The 17816-nt window shown below is 42.3% G+C and overlaps 2 protein-coding genes across 2 annotated transcripts in view; both read left to right on the top strand.

Moving 5' to 3' along the window:
• LOC128885387 (thyroid transcription factor 1-associated protein 26 homolog) overlaps positions 1 to 17816 on the top strand; it is an 84294-nt gene that overhangs the window by 5023 nt on the left and 61455 nt on the right. The gene's annotated exons all lie outside the window — the stretch shown is intronic.
• Positions 8123 to 17474, top strand: LOC128885380 (homeobox protein goosecoid). The gene is made up of 3 exons (XM_054139399.1): positions 8123 to 9423; positions 11475 to 11764; positions 17105 to 17474. The coding sequence occupies exons 1-3, from the start codon at positions 8931 to 8933 to the stop codon at positions 17315 to 17317; spliced, it is 996 nt and encodes a 331-aa protein (XP_053995374.1). The 5' UTR covers positions 8123 to 8930; the 3' UTR covers positions 17318 to 17474.

Here is a 17816-nt window from a genome sequence, read left to right as displayed (position 1 = left end):
CCCATTTCTGGATGACACGACGCGGCGATCGAGATGCTAGAATAGAAATACACTGCGTAGCAAAATCTTTCGATTATCCATAACATAAAAATTGTCAGGTAAATAGAATTATTAAGCTCCCCCTTGAAATACCAATCTTGAAGTACCAATCGTTAATATCACCAATCGTCGTCGACTACTCTCGATGCGTTCAAACCTCTCGAAAACAAATCTCGAGAATTCTCGCATTATTTTCCACCAAATCTCCATTCACCGAGAGTAAACAATCGCGGTCCGCGATTCACAAAAGATCGTAGGAAAATCACGGAGCACAATGAGTGGCTACGACAGAAGCCTCCCGCAAAAAAGGTACCGGACCACAAAAGCGGGTGGCCCACGTTGCGATACATATTCGGGCAAGATCGAAGTTGATTTCCCTGCCTGGTATAAGGCCATCGGTTGCCTCGTTTTTTTTCATCCATTTTCTCCCAAAAAACGCGCTCCCACCCCCGCCCGAGCTTCCATCATCGGCATCCACCCTCCCGGTGCCACTCGTTATTCCTTCTCTCTTCGTGGCGCGGGCACACGTCGTTTCCCTCTCGTTGTATTCTTTTTTTTTTTTTGTTTTCAATGTTCGAGGGTGGTAGAAAAGGGGGCGCGGGACGGTTCGAGCTACTAAAAAGAAATAGGTGAAAACTGTTAATTGGTTCCGCGGTGAAAATACGACGCGGTGGCCGGCGGCCAGCTTCGATACATTTTAAAGCGCAGCGCGAGAGCACGTGTGCGTGCATGGGACACGAACGCAGGCTTCTCCCGTTGGACAGACGTGTGCGAGCGAGCGTCAAGGCGTGTATCATGGCCAGAGCACGTCCGGTCCAATTATGGAAAATTAATTGGCGATCAGTGACTCGGGGCGATATGGAAACATAGTTCCGCGTCGAATAAACTTCCTTTGTGATTCCGATCAGCCTTTGACAGCGGTGTAATAATTAAAGTAATTAACGTACGAGCCAATAAATTCGCGATCGTCGCGCATCGCCGCGCACCGAGCGCGTGATAAACAATTACCGTGTTTCGGGAGGGGTGCGCGTGAAAACGCGACGATGACGAGGACCGAACCCGCGCCCGCGGCTTTTTAGGCTGAATTGCTACCTTTTGTTTTGCACGGACATCGTTTCGTGGATATAATTGTAGATTGCGATCGTTTGTTCGTTGTATTGCAAGACCTGCACCTGGAAGTCTCGGTTAATATGAAACGCGAAGAACCAGGCTTATTCAGCTTGCAATTCTTTATTAGGACTTTCTAACACGCTGCAGACCTAGAATCGAACGAGAATTCTATTATTATTTATATGGACCACGATATCACGGGGCGTGTCTGGTTTAATACGAGCTACAACGTTTGAATCTGCATCGATCACAGAGTTCTGCAGCGTTCGGCACGGAATTTTATGAATATTCGTGACGCTGTGTAATCAAAGTAGGGCTGAACCGTTTGTAATTCGGCTAATCGTGAAGGTACTAATCGCTTTATCGATTGTCCGTTGCGCGTCCATTACGATTAGTCCATTAAAATACAGTTATCTGAATATTCGGAATTTGAACGGTGCTGGATTACCCACTGAATATATCCCAGAGTATTGGATAGCATTTCATAATTGTATTTGAAACTGTCTAATGTATGTACGTTATTGTTAATATTTTACTTTCGTTTCAATTTTTATTTCTGTATCCGTGTGTTTGTATAAATGCCCGCAGCCTGATAATGATACAATTATGACGAGTTCCGTATGGATCGTAATCAATCATAGGCAATGGCATCGCGTTACCAAAATCATAGTGCTACTGGTGAAATTGGAATATCGCGAGATGATATTATTATAATAACAAACAATGCCTTAAAGCGTTTCATTCGATAAACTGAGGCAACGATTGGCCAGCGTTGTGAACGTACACGTGTTTCGAAATTTCGATGAATAGAATCGTCAAACTATACAGGGCTGGAACGCATCGTTAGCTAATTTTTCTCTTTGGCTAAAACTATGTGTAATGTTTAAATGTATTCTGTATGTTGGAGTATTATACTCTATGACGCTGTGTTACACTATGTTGCGGTATGTAGTACAATGTATAAATGTTTGTATTCATATTTGATTAAGTTTGTCCTATCAAGTTACCGAACAATTACAATTTTCTACAAATTTCACAAGCTTGAGCCACTCGAACAATTTAAAATAAATAAAACATTCGAATAACACGGAGCCCTGAAACAATTTTACATACTCGTGAATCTTTGCACAATAGTGTCATGCACGTGACGTAAACCATTCGTCCTGTAATATATATTCGTCGAACAAAAGCAATGGATCGCTGCAGCAACCGATTCCCCGAAAACCACCCTAGAGAATCGATAATCCCTCGGGAAGGATAATCCCGATTCGCATAGGTAGGCAACGGTGTGGCTCTGCGTCAGACTCTTATGTCCTCGAAATCGTTGCGTTCCGATCGTTTTGATCGAACTTTGTTATTCATGCGCGTTCGCGCACTTAAAACCGGATTTTGGAATCCATTAAGAAACAGGGAACACGTTGCGAGATAACAGGACCTGGAACAGATTTCACACAGAATGAGAGTCGAAGTAAAAATGCGATTAATGTGCTAAGCGTTAAAAAAAATAAAATATAGTACGCTTCTCACATTTCACGCGAGATCATTCGTGAGAATGTATTAGGTTGTCTGGAAAGTCCATGCTGATTTTTAGTAAGCGGTACAGGTCTGAATATATCGGAATGGTTGAAAACAATTAACACGTGGACATCCCTTTAAAAGGTGGAAAGTTGTGGAACAAAATGGTACATATATAATTCAATAAATATATAAGTTGTCCCAAAAGTTTCTTTCGCTTTATTAATAAGTAATACATGCAGAATACTTAATGTTTTATGTTACATTACTGAATTGTGCACGATTCATTTTGCCCCATTACTGTTACAACATGAATATCTATGAAATTAGATTGTTTATTTATATAAACACGACCACATAAAAGAATTGAGTGCAACTCGCGAAAGAAACTTTCGGGACGACCTAATATATATCGAAATTCAAACGTGTCTTTAAATGTTTCTTAAAAATTGCCACGAACTTTCTGGACAACCCAATATATATCTACGCACAATTTTCTTCTCCAACTAATCAGACCGATTCCTTACAGCAACCAAAAAGTTCTTTCTATTTCGCAAACTATCACCATGTAACAATGCTCTCGCAATTCCTTTTATAGCGTTCCGAATAGAACCCTTTAGAAAATAGTCGGTTCAACCATTCTCATCGCATTTCCAGTCTAAACACAAAACGAGACACTTTAAATTCATTTCGCTTGCCCTTCGCAGCTCGTTCGCAGCACGCATCCATGAAATCTCGGCTGGACAGCGTTCGCTGGAACTGGTACCAAGCGTCGTTTCTAAACCATTCGGTAAGGCCGCTATTAGCACACGGACAACAGCGCGAACCCGGTGAAATCTGCAGCCCGTTTTATCTATTCGCCTTGGTGCTAATGAAATTCACGACTCCTGGGAACAAAGGGAGCGTCTTGGACGGAAACGTGATGGAGGACTGGCGTGTTCACGGGACCGTGCACATCGGCTCGATGGCGTGCAAGTTTCATGGTTTCTCCAAATCCCGAGGACAGTCTAAACCGGTGGGTACATACACGCACGGAACCGTGGGGGATTCGGGTCGCGATTAACGTACGGATTAGGATTAAGGTTGGCACAGATTTCGCTGGCGGACTACGAAATCGAAGTGTGCGCGGGGTCTAACCCGGAGCCAGCCGTGGCAGAGGGGCGACAGGGGGCCCCGACAGAGGCCAGGGGGCCCGCTCACAATGTCGGGGTACGTGCGCGCCCCTATGAAAAACCTTTTCACGCTCGGTTCTCCACGTATCGCATCACGATCCTCCCCACCTCGAGGGCTCGAGAACAATCGCGACGACAGTCAATGCACATTACAACGGTTTTATGTTATTAATACGGACGCATTGGGCGGGATTTGAATAATTGAACAGATCTGCTGGATCAACGGTCCAACAAGAAGGAGAGGGAGACGGTGAAACGCGGTCATCGAGATGGCAACATCCGTGTTTGATGTTCGACATGACGACGCCTTGGATTTAAAGCTGCGATTGTCGTACGATAGTTCGTGGTGCACTTAAACGTGGATCTTCGGATATTTTTCTAACGATTCTTCTCTTATCTCTGATATCAAGCACAGCCAAGCGTCCTTTTTGAATCTTAGTCGGAGAGATTGATGCGATCTTCTTGCCGCAAATTTTTCTGCGATTCGTATATTCAGGTGTTTTCAGACATAGAAATTTTGTACCTAAAATTGGATGGAAACTGCGCGGATAATTGCGAACTCTGCGGGGTCTTTCGCGTGGTTTCTTAAGCTGTCCGACTTGGGTCCGGCATTCTCCTTGGACGGGAGCGTCAGCGATTGGATATCCTACAGGGAATCCAGAGAGTTGTAAGGTAAAGGGTTGTAAGAAGCGTCAACAGCTCAAGAAGCAAACGACAAAACAGCTCGGAGGCAACCAGGATAATTCGCAAGGCCGGAGTCTCCATTGGCTTTTTGGTGACCGGTTTCTCTGTCGCGGATCGCTTCCACCACCTAAAGAGGCAAGAAGGCGTCCAGTCAAGTGTAACCTGAACTAACGAGTACGCTCACCTCGGTATGAACCGAGGCGGTCAGGTACGATTTGGCACCCCCCGGCAAGCTTCACGAATCTAACAGAGGGAAAACGACCGTAAGGGAGGACCCATCCACTTAGCACGCCGCTTAGACGTGAAAACATCTGTATTGTCGACGCATTAGCGTCGGGGATTCATTCGCTGTGATTACCGTGGAAATTGTAATCTTCGCCGTCGAAGCACTCCCGCAGCGGAAACTTTTTGAGGTAGCTGTTCCGTACATTTATTTATTGGGTTGTCTGGAAAGTCCGTGCCGATTTTTAGTAGATGGAACAGATTTTATACAGAATGAGAGTTGAAGTAAAAATGCGATTAACGTGATAAACGTTAAAACAAAATCAAATATAGTACGCTTCTCACGTTTTATGCAACGTTATAATTCGAGGTGAGAATGTATTTGGTTATCTGGAAAGTCCATGTCGATTTTTAGTAGGTGGAACAGATCTTATACAGAATGAGAGTTGAAGTAAAAATGCGATTAACGTGACAAACGTTAACAAAAAATCAAATATAGTACGCTTCTCACATTTTATGCAACGTTATAATTCGAGGTGAGAATGTATTTGGTTATCTGGAAAGTCCATGTCGATTTTTAGTAGATGGTACAGGTCTCGATACATCGGAATGGTTGAAAACAAGTAACACGTGGACATCCCCTTAAAAGGTAGAAAAGTTGTGAAACGAAATGGTACATACATAATTCAATAAATATATATAAAAAGTCAAACATGTCCTTTGAATGTTTCTTAAAAATTGCCACGAACTTTCTGGACAATCCAATAATAAAGGATTTTAAACTTCGCTCGATCGTTCTTTGATCGAATACAAATCACACGAGCCTATTTCGAACGAATTATCAACATACAGTGTACATCATATTAGGTATATCATATTAGGGTCAAAAGTCGTGCGTTTTTTACGTTGCTTCATTTTGTGCAATTTTTTGAAGTCGTTAAAGTTACTTTATATGCAAGTGCCATAAATCATTTTGTAGCTTTCGAAGAGCTCTTTCATATTTAAGTATTAGCTGCATTTATTTATTGATCCTTTTAATTTTCTTTTTTGTGTTAGTAAAATTCGAAGAAATAACTAAGCGTATCCTTGTTCCTTTTTTTTTTTTTAGAGAGAAACGACGATACGTTAATGGATTTTCATCAAACAACGGCAGATTATTCCCGGCCGTGTGGTCATTTTGATTTTACAAGCGTTTCTTTGATGCGAACGTAGAGAATGGCTGCCTTGACCCAGGGTGGGCAAATATTTACATCCTATAACCAACCGAGCTAATCCTCGTGGAACTCGACACGGTGTTGCGGACTTCCTCGGATAGATAATGATTTTTTTCCCCGCAGGATTCGGCTTCTTTTGACTATAGCCTCGAGGCTATAGACGATTCGAATCCCGTCAGAGCCGCGAGTATACGATTTCCAAGGGAGAAACAATATTTACGGTATACGTTAAGAGAGGCACGGGTTCCTCGGACCCCTTCAATCCAGGAAACGTCGCGCGACTATACCGTCCGAATTATGTTTGCGGTGCCTCGCAAATGTTCACACTTTACGGATCTCTTTGACTTGTTCCGCGATCGTTCCTTCGTTTTATCGCGGTCCGTTGGTGTTACTCTTTCTCGAATCCCTTTTAATTTTTTCATTGGTCACACGATCAGAATTCGTTATTAAAATTTACATTTAAAAATCTACCTCTAACCTACGCCCAGTTGAGTGCGTTCAGCTGTCACGAAGTACCTAACTACATACTTGCATAAACATTACAATAATCATTGTACTCGCGTGTGTTTGTTTCTATACTTTCTTTAATAAAGTACCAAAGTTAAATTTCTTCTTTTATTTTACACCCTTTACTCCCTTCATTAATCCTCACTGGAAATAGGAATATTTTATTTGTGGTCGGATTTGCTCGAAACTTGGTCTTGATGCTCTTTGACATAATTAATCAAACACCTATTTCGGCATTTAAGAAACATCAACCACTGGAGGGGTGAAAAGGGGTTGCAATTCCTTTCAATTTCTTTTATAATGGATATCCCGTTCCTTTCTATTAAAGACAATTTAGTTAGGAAATTTTCTAGTCCACAACATCGAGTACATCTTCCGCGGGGCGCAGCTAGTAATTAATATATTTGGAAATGAATTATCAGTCCATGGAATAGAAATTGAATTCATTAATGAAAATACGAATAAAATGACTCCGAGTACGAATGCATTACTAGATCGAATAGTGCACAAATAGACTACACTTAATAAATTCACTTACGAATTGTACAAGTTAAATATAAACTGTGTCATCATAGCATCCCTAGTAATGGCCCAAGTTTTTGAAGGTTATTCCTAAAACTCTGTGGAATTCCATTGATTATATCTAAAGATCTCGTTACATGTTCGCAGCCATTAGCTCGATATTGCTCGCGATGGAGGATCGTTCGTCACGAATAATACTGATTATACTATAATACCAGGTCTCGCCACGTGGAGAATGCGGCGAGTGGAGACCCGGCGGGAGACGGAACTTTGTTTCCTTCGATTTCCTAGTAGCAAATATTTTCAAATAATACCAGTTACAGAAATTGTTAAAGTACTGGTTAAAGTTGAAGTACGTGCGCCAAACGACAGACGTAGCCACCCGGCTGTGCCGAAGCCGGCAATGCCTTCGCGGTATTTTCGATTTCTGGAAACGGTTTCACTTCGCGAATTGAACGTTGATCTCGGCAGGTGGAAAAAGAGCTCGGAATGAAAAAGCTCGAAACATCGGGCACGATAATCCCGGCGAGAGAAAACGCGAAATTATTTTCAGAAACAATACCGAGCGATTCCGATCGCGCCGAGTCCAAACGCAAACACGCTTCCTGGGAGCATGATTAATTCGGTGAATACGATTCGCTAGGCAAACTCGGAAAGCTCTGTAATACGGCGAGACATGTCTGTGATCATCCGCTGTAAATACGTTTCCCTCCCACCTCGTGCACGTCCTCCGTTTCCCGGCTTCTCTCACCGCCATCCCGCGTCGAAGCCCTCGCGAGGGGGTGGCTGAAAGGGCATTCTGTCGGCTCGACGTTCCCTCCATCCCCCACCACTTTTCTTTTTTGTTCACCCCAAACCATCGCTGTCATCAGGAGATTGCACCTCCGCCTGCATCCTCCCGGAAACCATCGTCGAGTCTCGCGCTGGCGCTCTCCCCTCTCGTGTCTCTGCGCGCCTCCCTTCAGCTTCCGCGTTTCCCTCTCGTCGCGTAGGGGATGATCGTACCGATGGTGGTGGAAAAGTGGACGGGGCCAAGCCCGACCACGCCCTGCCCTCCGACAACGTTCGCAAAACTTCGCTGGATGTGTTCCGAGGGTGTCTCTGTCGACGACACGGGGGTGGCTACCCGTACGTGGATCAACGGCGAACCTAAGCGCGCCCCCGAGAGGTCAACGCGTACACCGAGTCGGACCAGTCGGTCGGATATCGTTTATCTCATCGGTGTCACCGCGCGACCCGGACCTCTCCTAGGATTAATTTCGTCCTCGTGGCTCGGTGAAGCTAACGAGACCTGGACGCCTCGTCGAATCGTTCGGAGTGATTTGAACTCGACGCAGAAAGACCACGGAATCACCTTCGATTACTTTGCGATTCACGACAAAGTAGACGCGAAGGGACACCTAGTTTACGGATAGTTTCGACAGGAAGTCGGAGTTAGTGCATCGGTGTCCGCGATGGGCCAGGAAGGGAATAGATAAAGTGTCGCATTCCGATTCCGGTTTCGCGTGTAACACGAGGCGTCATGAGATATATCGTATCGAGGGAAAGACGCTGAGTGTCGTGATTTATCTTGGACATCCCGATCGACGACGTTCCCAGGAAATAATAATGGTAGTCCCGTCGCGGAGTATAGACTCTATGATACATTGAACATGTAAATAGGGGTACATCTTTATATATCAAAGTCGATTGAAACGCGTAGAGGAAGGAAGAAGTTCATGGACTCATCAGAATTGCTCGTTCTATTCCGACAATCTTGTTACCATTCGTCCAACAGCAAAAGAACCTGAACGTTGTTCGAGCAGCCTGGGAGACAGCGAAACGAAGGATGCTTTTAAATTCGTTCTGTAACCGTCACCCCGAGAAACGATCGTGAAGAAAACCGTCTGCGAAGTACCAACGTGGAAGTGAAGTTTTCGAATCGCTAAGATTTCACTCCCAAAATATGGTAGAGAGCACCTACGCGAGTGATTCGCCCAGATCGCGTTCTCCGATGACGGAGCCGTCGAGTCCTCTTCAAGATGGTCCAGGAATATCCGGTTACGGGCATCGGTATCTTTACAACTACTCGCCGGAGAGCCTGCAACAGAAGCTGAAGGCCAGCGACGAGCAGAACAATGTGACCGGGAGGCGACACGAGCTGGACTCGCGCGAGAAATCGTTCACTAGGAGTCCTCTGAGCTCGGACGAGGCGCGATTCAGACCGCGAGAGGTCTCGAGACCGAGCCCTTCGGCCACCATGTCCTCCCCTACGTCAGCCTTCACCATCGAGAACATCCTGGCACCCAGGCCCATCGGGAACATCACGCCCACCAGCACCAGCGGCCTCGGATCCATCATTCAGAACCCCGAAGCCGTGGGCTCGAGGGCCGCGACGGCGATGCATCCTCTTCAGCAACAGATCCATCACCTGGCGTTCACCTCCGCCGATCTCTTCGGTGAGTCGAATCGAACATCCAATGTGAAATGAATAATCTTACGAGCTTGCGTGGGTACTAGTAAAATGAATGACAAATGTCGCGGCCTCGAGCTGAATTATCATATGATTTGCACTTTGGTTTTGGAATAGCTTCCGGACGTTGAAACTGTCACTCTTGAATGGAGAAACGTGAACCTTGTAGATTCAATGAGCGAGAACTTAAATCGATCTGTAGGAATGACGAAAACATTTTGAATTCAAACGAATTTGTAATGTGGCTTGTCTGCGACTTCCGAACAGATCAATTCTCTTTTCATTTTATAAGAGCGCGTTAATACAGGCCGAAGGTCTTGAATGATAGAAAAAACAGTTACGTTCAACGCTATGGTACAGAATAATTAAAATTGACGCCTTTAGTTCCAAACGTACTCATGAAAATGAACCTAAAATTATGTCCTAATACAATCGGAAACCGTATAATGTAACATTTGCGTTAGCAGTTAGTTTTGCAATCGAGATTCAGGAATTCTGTCCCAGGCTTGTTTTTAACACCTGATATTGAAAATTAATTTTTTAATTCCTCAGTGAAAATCTCTGTCACCCAGAAAAAGGTGAGATCGTACACTATGACGAATTAATCTGAATAGGGTTGCAATCAACCCTATGGGTAAAAGAATAGCTAAGATTTAATGTTAGCGCAAGAAATAGGTGAAATCCTATACTACGACGAATTAATCTAAATTAGTCGCAATAAATCCTACGGCAAAAAATAAGTAAGACTTAACGTTAGCGCGAGAAAAAGGTGAGATTTCACGTTGCGGCGAATTAATCTTCGCAGAGTGTGGGTCGCGACTAATTCGTAAAGGCTTCCGAGGCGTCCAACACAATTTGTGCGGCGCGAGGCGAAATCTCGTAGCGGAAAAATGAAAGAAGGCGTAAATCCTCGGAGGCTCGACGCGTTCTGCAACGAAATTTCCTTTATGCCCTCGGGGGGGCTTTAAGTATTTCACCCGCAAGAGTACCGCGCGCAGATTGGGGATGCGCGGGCTAAAATCCGCAATCCGTTTCGATCACGCGCGAACGATTTAGCTCCTTGCAGTCCCGTCGGAAGATGAAAAAAAAAAGAAAAAATGAGAAAGGAGAAATATGCAACACCGTCGAGAAAGAGACCGACCGACCGGTTGAAAGCACGAAACTCGCCCTTCGCGCATTTTTATGCGGAGACGTCGCCTCTAAGCAGCTTTCTTCGAGATTTTAAACCAAAACATCCCTTGGGGGCCGCGGCCTTCGAGTATTTTTCGTTCCCTTGCGCCGAGGGCAGGATTGCAAAGTCCTCCGACCATATTACAATTTCAACAAATATCGACGGATGCTTTGCAAAAATATTTTTACCTTCGAATTAAACGCTGCACGTTTTTATTGAGCTGAGATTGTACGCGTTCAGATGTTCGGTGTCCAAGGGGGATGCGAAAGGAGGAAATTTATGTATAAAGATAAAAATGGGAATTGATGTAACTGTGTAGTAACTAGGTAGAATGATTTAGAATTGTAATCGAGTTCTGTAATAATTATTTCGTTCCTGAAACTTTTCTTAATTACATTGGTTGCTACTTACGAACGTTTCCGAATATAAAATTGCGTACCTTTGGTATATTTCAATTTTGATTTACGGTGAACACACGTTGAACAAGTTTTTGAAAAATGAAACTGTGATAGACGACGTCACTGAAATGAACTCATATTACATAAGAAATGTTTGCTTAGACCGAACAATTTTGAATTATTACTTAAACTGTAATGTTGTTAACAAACCCACAGTATTCTCGATGTTTAAGTAAGTTTGTTGATTCGTCCTTCGAGTTCGTTTTTATAGAATAAAAAAGTAACACGACAAATCTAAATGTTGTTAATAAATCGCTTGCAATAATCGTCCTCGTTTAGAGTAGATCAATACTTTCTTCCGAACAAAGACAAAGTCTTTGGTATTTATTCGGATACCTGCAAGCCTCCCTATGTATGATACTTTGACCGAATGAAAAATTAGTATCGACAGTTCTTTTTAATTTCCAGCCGCAGCGTACCCAAGCCTGTATTCCGGTGGATACGTGGCGGCTATGGCGGCCGCCGGTGTTTCGCTTCACGGTCAGCCAACCTTCTATCACGCGGCCCATCCTTATCAAATAAATCCAAACGCAGGATCCGTGGGACCGATGGCGAAGAGAAAACGTCGCCACAGAACAATATTCACCGAGGAGCAACTCGAACAACTGGAGGCCACCTTCGACAAGACGCACTACCCTGACGTGATCCTGAGGGAACAACTGGCTCTTCAAGTCGATCTCAAGGAAGAAAGGATCGAGGTACGTCTCGACAATTTCAACATTTCTTCCACTATCGTCTTCCATAGAAAGTAAAATTTAATTTTGCATTAGGTAAAACACTCGGTACTTGAGCACATCTCAAAGTGTATCGTGCTTGAATTCGACTTTGACAAATAAATGTTAACTTAATCAAAGTAACAACACCAGTCCTATAAAATACGTGCAATTTTAAATGAATTACGAAAGAAATATAACGAAAGAAGCATATTAAATTAAGAGGATTTACCATTTTTTACTCAAACATTGTCAAATTTTTAATTTGAAAAAAGTTTCAATTAACAACTCGTTTCTAACGACTAGAGACATATGCCAGCTGGCGTTATCCTACTGGAAAACAACGTCTCGTTTGTTCGCTAATTCTGGTCGTCTCGTGCTGATTGCTTTCTCCAATTTGTCCAGTTGAAAACGTTCGTTAGAATTCGTAGCATACCTGTAAAAAGAATGAAATCAACTTCCGAGAGACGAAGTTGTCTATTTAAATAAACAAGAGTGCAGGTCGCGGAAGAAACTTTCAAGACAACCAAAAATACATGGAATAAGAAACACGAGAAACGAGTATCCCTAAAAATGATATCGACGACGACTCGTTCGGATGCCAGAAGTCCGGTAATCTCGAGTCTTCGACGCTTTTAAAAAAAGTTGTTTTCTCAAGAATTTCACGGCAAATGGGAATCTCGAACCGCCATCGGTAGCTACCTAAACTGACAAATTGCTGTCTCGAACCTAAGAGAATATTAGTCTTTCGTCTGACAAACATTGACCATTCGGATCGTTCAAACTCTTCGGGTCCGGAGGCATAATTTGTAGCGATGACAAAACGCTCCCTACCCAACGGGGACGTTCGAAACATTCGTTTGTCCGTTGTTTGTCGCCTTAATGCACCGCGAGCGACGGTGGTCATAAGTCTTTCATAAGGTCGTTGCAATTATTTGAGCGGGCAGTATTTATCGGGTGTCGCTCGATTCGGACCAACGAGGTGCAAACTAGATTAAAAGCTTTGCCGATAATGTGTTTACTTCAATTATACATATGGCCGGGAACGCTTGGTGAATCAAATCGCACGCGTGCACCGTGCGTTTCACGAGTACAATTTATAGGGTATTTACCGCCTGCAAAGGTTTACACTGCACGCAACCATTAATTCGTTGCTAACTATCGGATCGTATCACATATTTGTAGCGTTTTCTCGACTTGATCGCGTATTACCGTTTTCCCTGCCCTTTTACAATTTTCACCACGCGCGCGTCATACAGCCCGCGACAAGTGTTACGAATTGTTTCTAAACACGGTTTATCGAACATCATCGGATGTTGCCGTATTTTACGGAGCACAAGACGCGCTATTTTCTTCGAAAGATTCCCTCCAAAAATCAGGTGCGTCTTACACTCGAAATTAACCCTTTGCGCTCGACAGGTCGCTATTAGGTTTCACGCAGAAAATCTACGATACCTAACGTTTCTTTAGGTTTAATCATTTCTTTGGAGCTCGAAGTGTCAATAAAATGATTGTCGGCGAGGTAAAGGTGACCTTATTCACAAATCTAGATAGCTCAGAATTCATGGCAATAGAATGCTAAGAAACATCTCGAGTTGCTGGTAGATACTAAAAAAAAAAAAAAAATAAAAAAGGCCTCGAGTGCAAAGGGTTAACACGTTGGTCGCCGCGTCACCCAGAAACGGGTGACAGGACTTTTCATTGAGAAACTGAAAAAGAAAATTTCAAAGGTGAGACTTCAATCAAAATAAACGTGGATAGGATTCCTGAGTTTGACGAGGTTGAGAAATTAAATGCTACGACAAATGTTACGTTATCTAATCTTCGATAGTCTCGAGATGAAATTTGAACGTGTTAATTCGATGGCAGTGAAGACCATCTTATATATGAAGAAGACAACGACGACGAGGAAGAGGCAATCCAGTAATAAGAATGTTATTTTTAAAATTGCTTAAAAATTAAGTTACATCTGACAGTCCGTAAATAGAGTAGTTCTTTTACTTGCTTAGAGAAAGATCCTGTCACCTGTATATGATGGTAAATATTTTAAACAATACTCGGATAGTTGATAAGATATCGCAGCCGTTGCACGAATGTTTGTCATGGTTGAAAACGGTTCGGCACTCGACAACGCAGCGCGTTGCTGGAAGGATAACTGAAAGGACTTAGGACGGTGTCATTGAGGCTGGATTGTCGAAAGAACCCTTTTCCAGCGCAGCATTGTAGTCCTATTTAGAAGGATCGCGAGGAGATTGATGCTCAGTTTCAGTTTACTGCTTCTTTCGAGGGCAAATGCCTTTTTTGTGGAAGAAGGGACTTTTTGTAAGATCACGAAGGGTGTTCTTAAAAGGGTAGTCTGGTCTAAATCGTCGAAGAAATCAATTTTCATCGTTTTCTATGATTCGTTTAATTTTAGTTTGAGAGAATATGTATCGATAACCTGATTGTTAAAGTTTGAAAAATTTACAGAGATATTTCGAACCGAACCGATTGACATGAAAGTTTGCAGTCACGTGAGATAATGGCCTGTAAATTAGGATTAGCTTTGTACGTGGAAAACTTTTTAGGTTACTGGAAAATAAAGGCGCTAAAAAGTGACATACTTTCTCGTGGACAAGGCTGCATTTTGAATATTATTTAAAAAATTTCTTTTATATTTTTCGACACAATAGCGCGGCACAATATGTTACTCGACAACGAACGACCATTAATACTTGACAAAATTCCTACAAGTGCTCGAACTACGCGCAAATTTTTGTATAAATATTCAAACAGATAGGCTTAATAATTTTTGTTTAAATTAATACATGTTTAAATTAAAGTTTAACTTAAAATATTTATGTAAACTGTTTGGTCAAATTCTGTCAACACGTTCTAACTTAAAAAAATTCTGTGTTATTTAACCCACGGGTTTGTAATCTCGTGGACTGTTGTATAACATAAATAAACCTGAAAAGTGCATGCACCGCCATAAAGGTATTTCGTGACTCAAAGCTTGTGTAGTCGAAAGTATACGTTTATAGTCGGAGAATAAAATAGCATCAAACATTTCACCTCGAAAGTGTATAATTTACGTTTCGATGAAATATGATAAATGTTAATAATAAATTGGAAACTGTTGAGTGTATTTAATAATAACGTGACAGAGAGGGTTTAATACATTAAAATCAATTTCGATATATCGGGTTTTATCTACGTTAATTTCAAACGCAAATCGTGCTCAAGTTACAAACATTACATTACAACGTAAAATAATAAGCTTCCGAAGCTCGAATCGAGACATCTTAACTATCGAGACTAAACGAACATCATTTTTCTTTTTCTAGAAATAAAAATCATTCGGATCCTACACTTTCGAATCATCTTCATTCTTCTTCGTAGTTACTACAATGAAAATAAAAATGAAAAATTTACAAGTTTGTGGTCCATCGATCTTTTCCTGAAAGAACGTTACAGATCGTTTCTCGAGAACTTTACAAAAAGAACGATTATTACAAAGTCCGTGGTGGAATCTTAGAGTTATTAACGCGTTAATAATTAACAGCCGTTTCTTCTTTAAACACCGAACGATCGATACGAAGTGGCGATAACAAGTTTCGGTAGTTAACGTAAAAGCTGAGATCGAGGGAAATTTCTACACTCGCGGCCGGACAATTTGCTGGAACAATCGTACAATCCCAAAGTCATTCACACTTATCGCCGGCCGACGGACCACCCGCATCGTCGGCTCGGCCAAAGAAAATCCCTGGTCTCGAGAGTCTTTAAAGACTTTGAAACAACATATACCTGCAGCGCACCTGCCGCAGGCCGAGGTAAGAGTTTCGGGTGTTTGTACAGAATTAGTGGAAAGGCGACTTTTCAGACGGGAAAAGAGGAAAGAGGCGGAAATAAAGTAAAGACGTGAAACAGCTCGAGAGAGCCTAAAGCACTCCATCCGGTGTTTGGAAAGAAGCACGACTATTTACCCGTGCGACGGTCTCTGCCGTCTCGCGATTGCACCAACGAAATGCAGAAACGCGGACGACAGGTGCCGAGCTATAAAAGCAGAGACGTGAAAACAGTGATTACAGGGACAATTTATTTGGACAATTTATTTGTACGTGAGATTTTATGGTCGAACCACCGTGAAATGTTCGTCCGGGTAGGAAATAGAATTCGTGAGATTCGAACGAAGAGGATCGTAATTCGATAGTTTGAGAATTAAGAGGAAAGCGTTCTTTCATTAAAGAAAACAGAAAATAATTAGGAGAAGCGTTGTCTTTGATGTAACAGAGATGGATAGAACGTGCACAGACGTACGATTAAAGTGTAATTTATTAAGAGATCAGTGCAGCATCCGTACCGATGAAAGTCTATCGCTAACGGCGGTAATATCGATTGTCGGCCTTCACTTAAATCGAGTCAGACAAGCGTGACGAACAAATGCTGATTTCAAATGTGGGATGAAGCCTTTTGATCTTCGTCAGTTCCCTCGCCTTGTTAAGAGTCCTCGCGATGAATACGCCGACGCGCGGGTAAACGGGGTTATCAATTAAACGTCGCGTCAATTCCACTGGAAAATAACCTCTCGATAATTTTACGATACAGGTAATAATAACGAATTTATGCTCGACGAGCGCGTCGTTGCGTTGCTCAATATAATTAGAGGATAACCCACTTAAATGAGGCAACTAATATTTCGAAATCTAAGTATTTTATTTACTAGCGATGTCACGGTGTTCTATGTATATTCAATATTCGTATAAGAGGATCACAAGAAGACTTGGACGCTTATTTTAAAGAAGTTTCTTAAATATTATAGATGCAAAATTGTTTGGTTTTTAATTGCACGAATTCGATATTAATATTCGCGTGTATAAGAGGATCAGGCCTTTGACATTTATTCGAATGAAACTTCTTGAATATTATAGGTGCAAGATTGTTTGGTTTTTAATATTTTAAGTAAAAGAAAAATGTCGACGTTGCACCTGTCGATGTACACGAATTTAATATTAACTCTCTTATACAGTATATTTATATACTTGTGTGTATAAATGAATCACAAGAAGCCTTAGATATTTATTTGAACGAAACTTCTTAAATATTATAAATGCAAAATTGTTTGGATTCTAATATCCCAAATAAAAGAAAAATATCGACGTTGTACCTGTCGATGTACACGAAATTCGTATCATCTCTCTCATACAGCGAGGGAACTCGAGTTGGCAAACTTCAGACAGTTTCACTGCTGGCGACTTGTTACAAAAACAGTTTCCTGGATAGGAATTTTGTACTAAATAAACGCAACCGTCGAGTTTACCTTAAGCGAAACGTTTCTAATTCCAGGTGTGGTTCAAGAACAGGCGCGCCAAGTGGCGTAAACAGAAACGGGAAGAACAGGAACGTATGCGGAAACTTCAGCTGGAGCAACGTCAGCGTACCGACGACAGCGTGCCCACGGCTACGGTCAAAGTGACCGACCATCTGATGCTGACCAGACAGCAACAGCAACAACAACACGAACAAGACACCGACAGTTCGGACCTCGAAGTGGCGTAGTTGGGATATTGGCGTTGGGCTTGTAGTTTTTGACCGGCTGTCAAGGAGATCGAGATCCGTCAGGTTTCCCTCCCTCCCTTACTACACGGGAGGGGCGTGTAAATACGGAATTAGGGTGTAAATACGTTTGTACATACAGCTTACAGTTCGATGTGTATAATAGGCAGTGAAATAAATTATTGACTCGACATACGAATCAAGGGATGTTATTTAATTTCCGTTCGCATTCCTTCCATGCGTAAAGCATTGCTCTTTCAGCGACTAAACGATGTTTTTATTAGTGTAATTTTGCTAGTGTTCGAGAGGAATAAAAATAATTTCTGTTGTTCTACGTATTTCTCTTTCAAAATTCTATTCTCTAAAAGTACGTCATTTACGTCATATTTACATTCGAAACGTAGTGCCAATAAATTAAAATTAATCTTCGACCGCGTACGTTGATGTCGCTCGCAATATTTCCCCCAAAAAGAAACGTATTACGAGCAGAATATTGCGTGCA

Source organism: Hylaeus anthracinus, unplaced genomic scaffold (assembly GCF_026225885.1).
Source record: "Hylaeus anthracinus isolate JK02 unplaced genomic scaffold, UHH_iyHylAnth1.0_haploid 11981, whole genome shotgun sequence".
Lineage (NCBI taxonomy): Eukaryota > Metazoa > Arthropoda > Insecta > Hymenoptera > Colletidae > Hylaeus > Hylaeus anthracinus.
This window is presented reverse-complemented; position numbering and strand designations above follow the sequence as displayed.

Coding starts and splice junctions, on each gene's coding strand:
- LOC128885380 (XM_054139399.1), top strand. CDS start 8,931: ATGGTAGAGAGCACCTACGCGAGTGATTCGCCCAGATCGCGTTCTCCG. Junction 9,424..11,474: donor CACCTCCGCCGATCTCTTCG/GTGAGTCGAATC, acceptor TTTAATTTCCAG/CCGCAGCGTACCCAAGCCTG. Junction 11,765..17,104: donor TCAAGGAAGAAAGGATCGAG/GTACGTCTCGAC, acceptor TTCTAATTCCAG/GTGTGGTTCAAGAACAGGCG.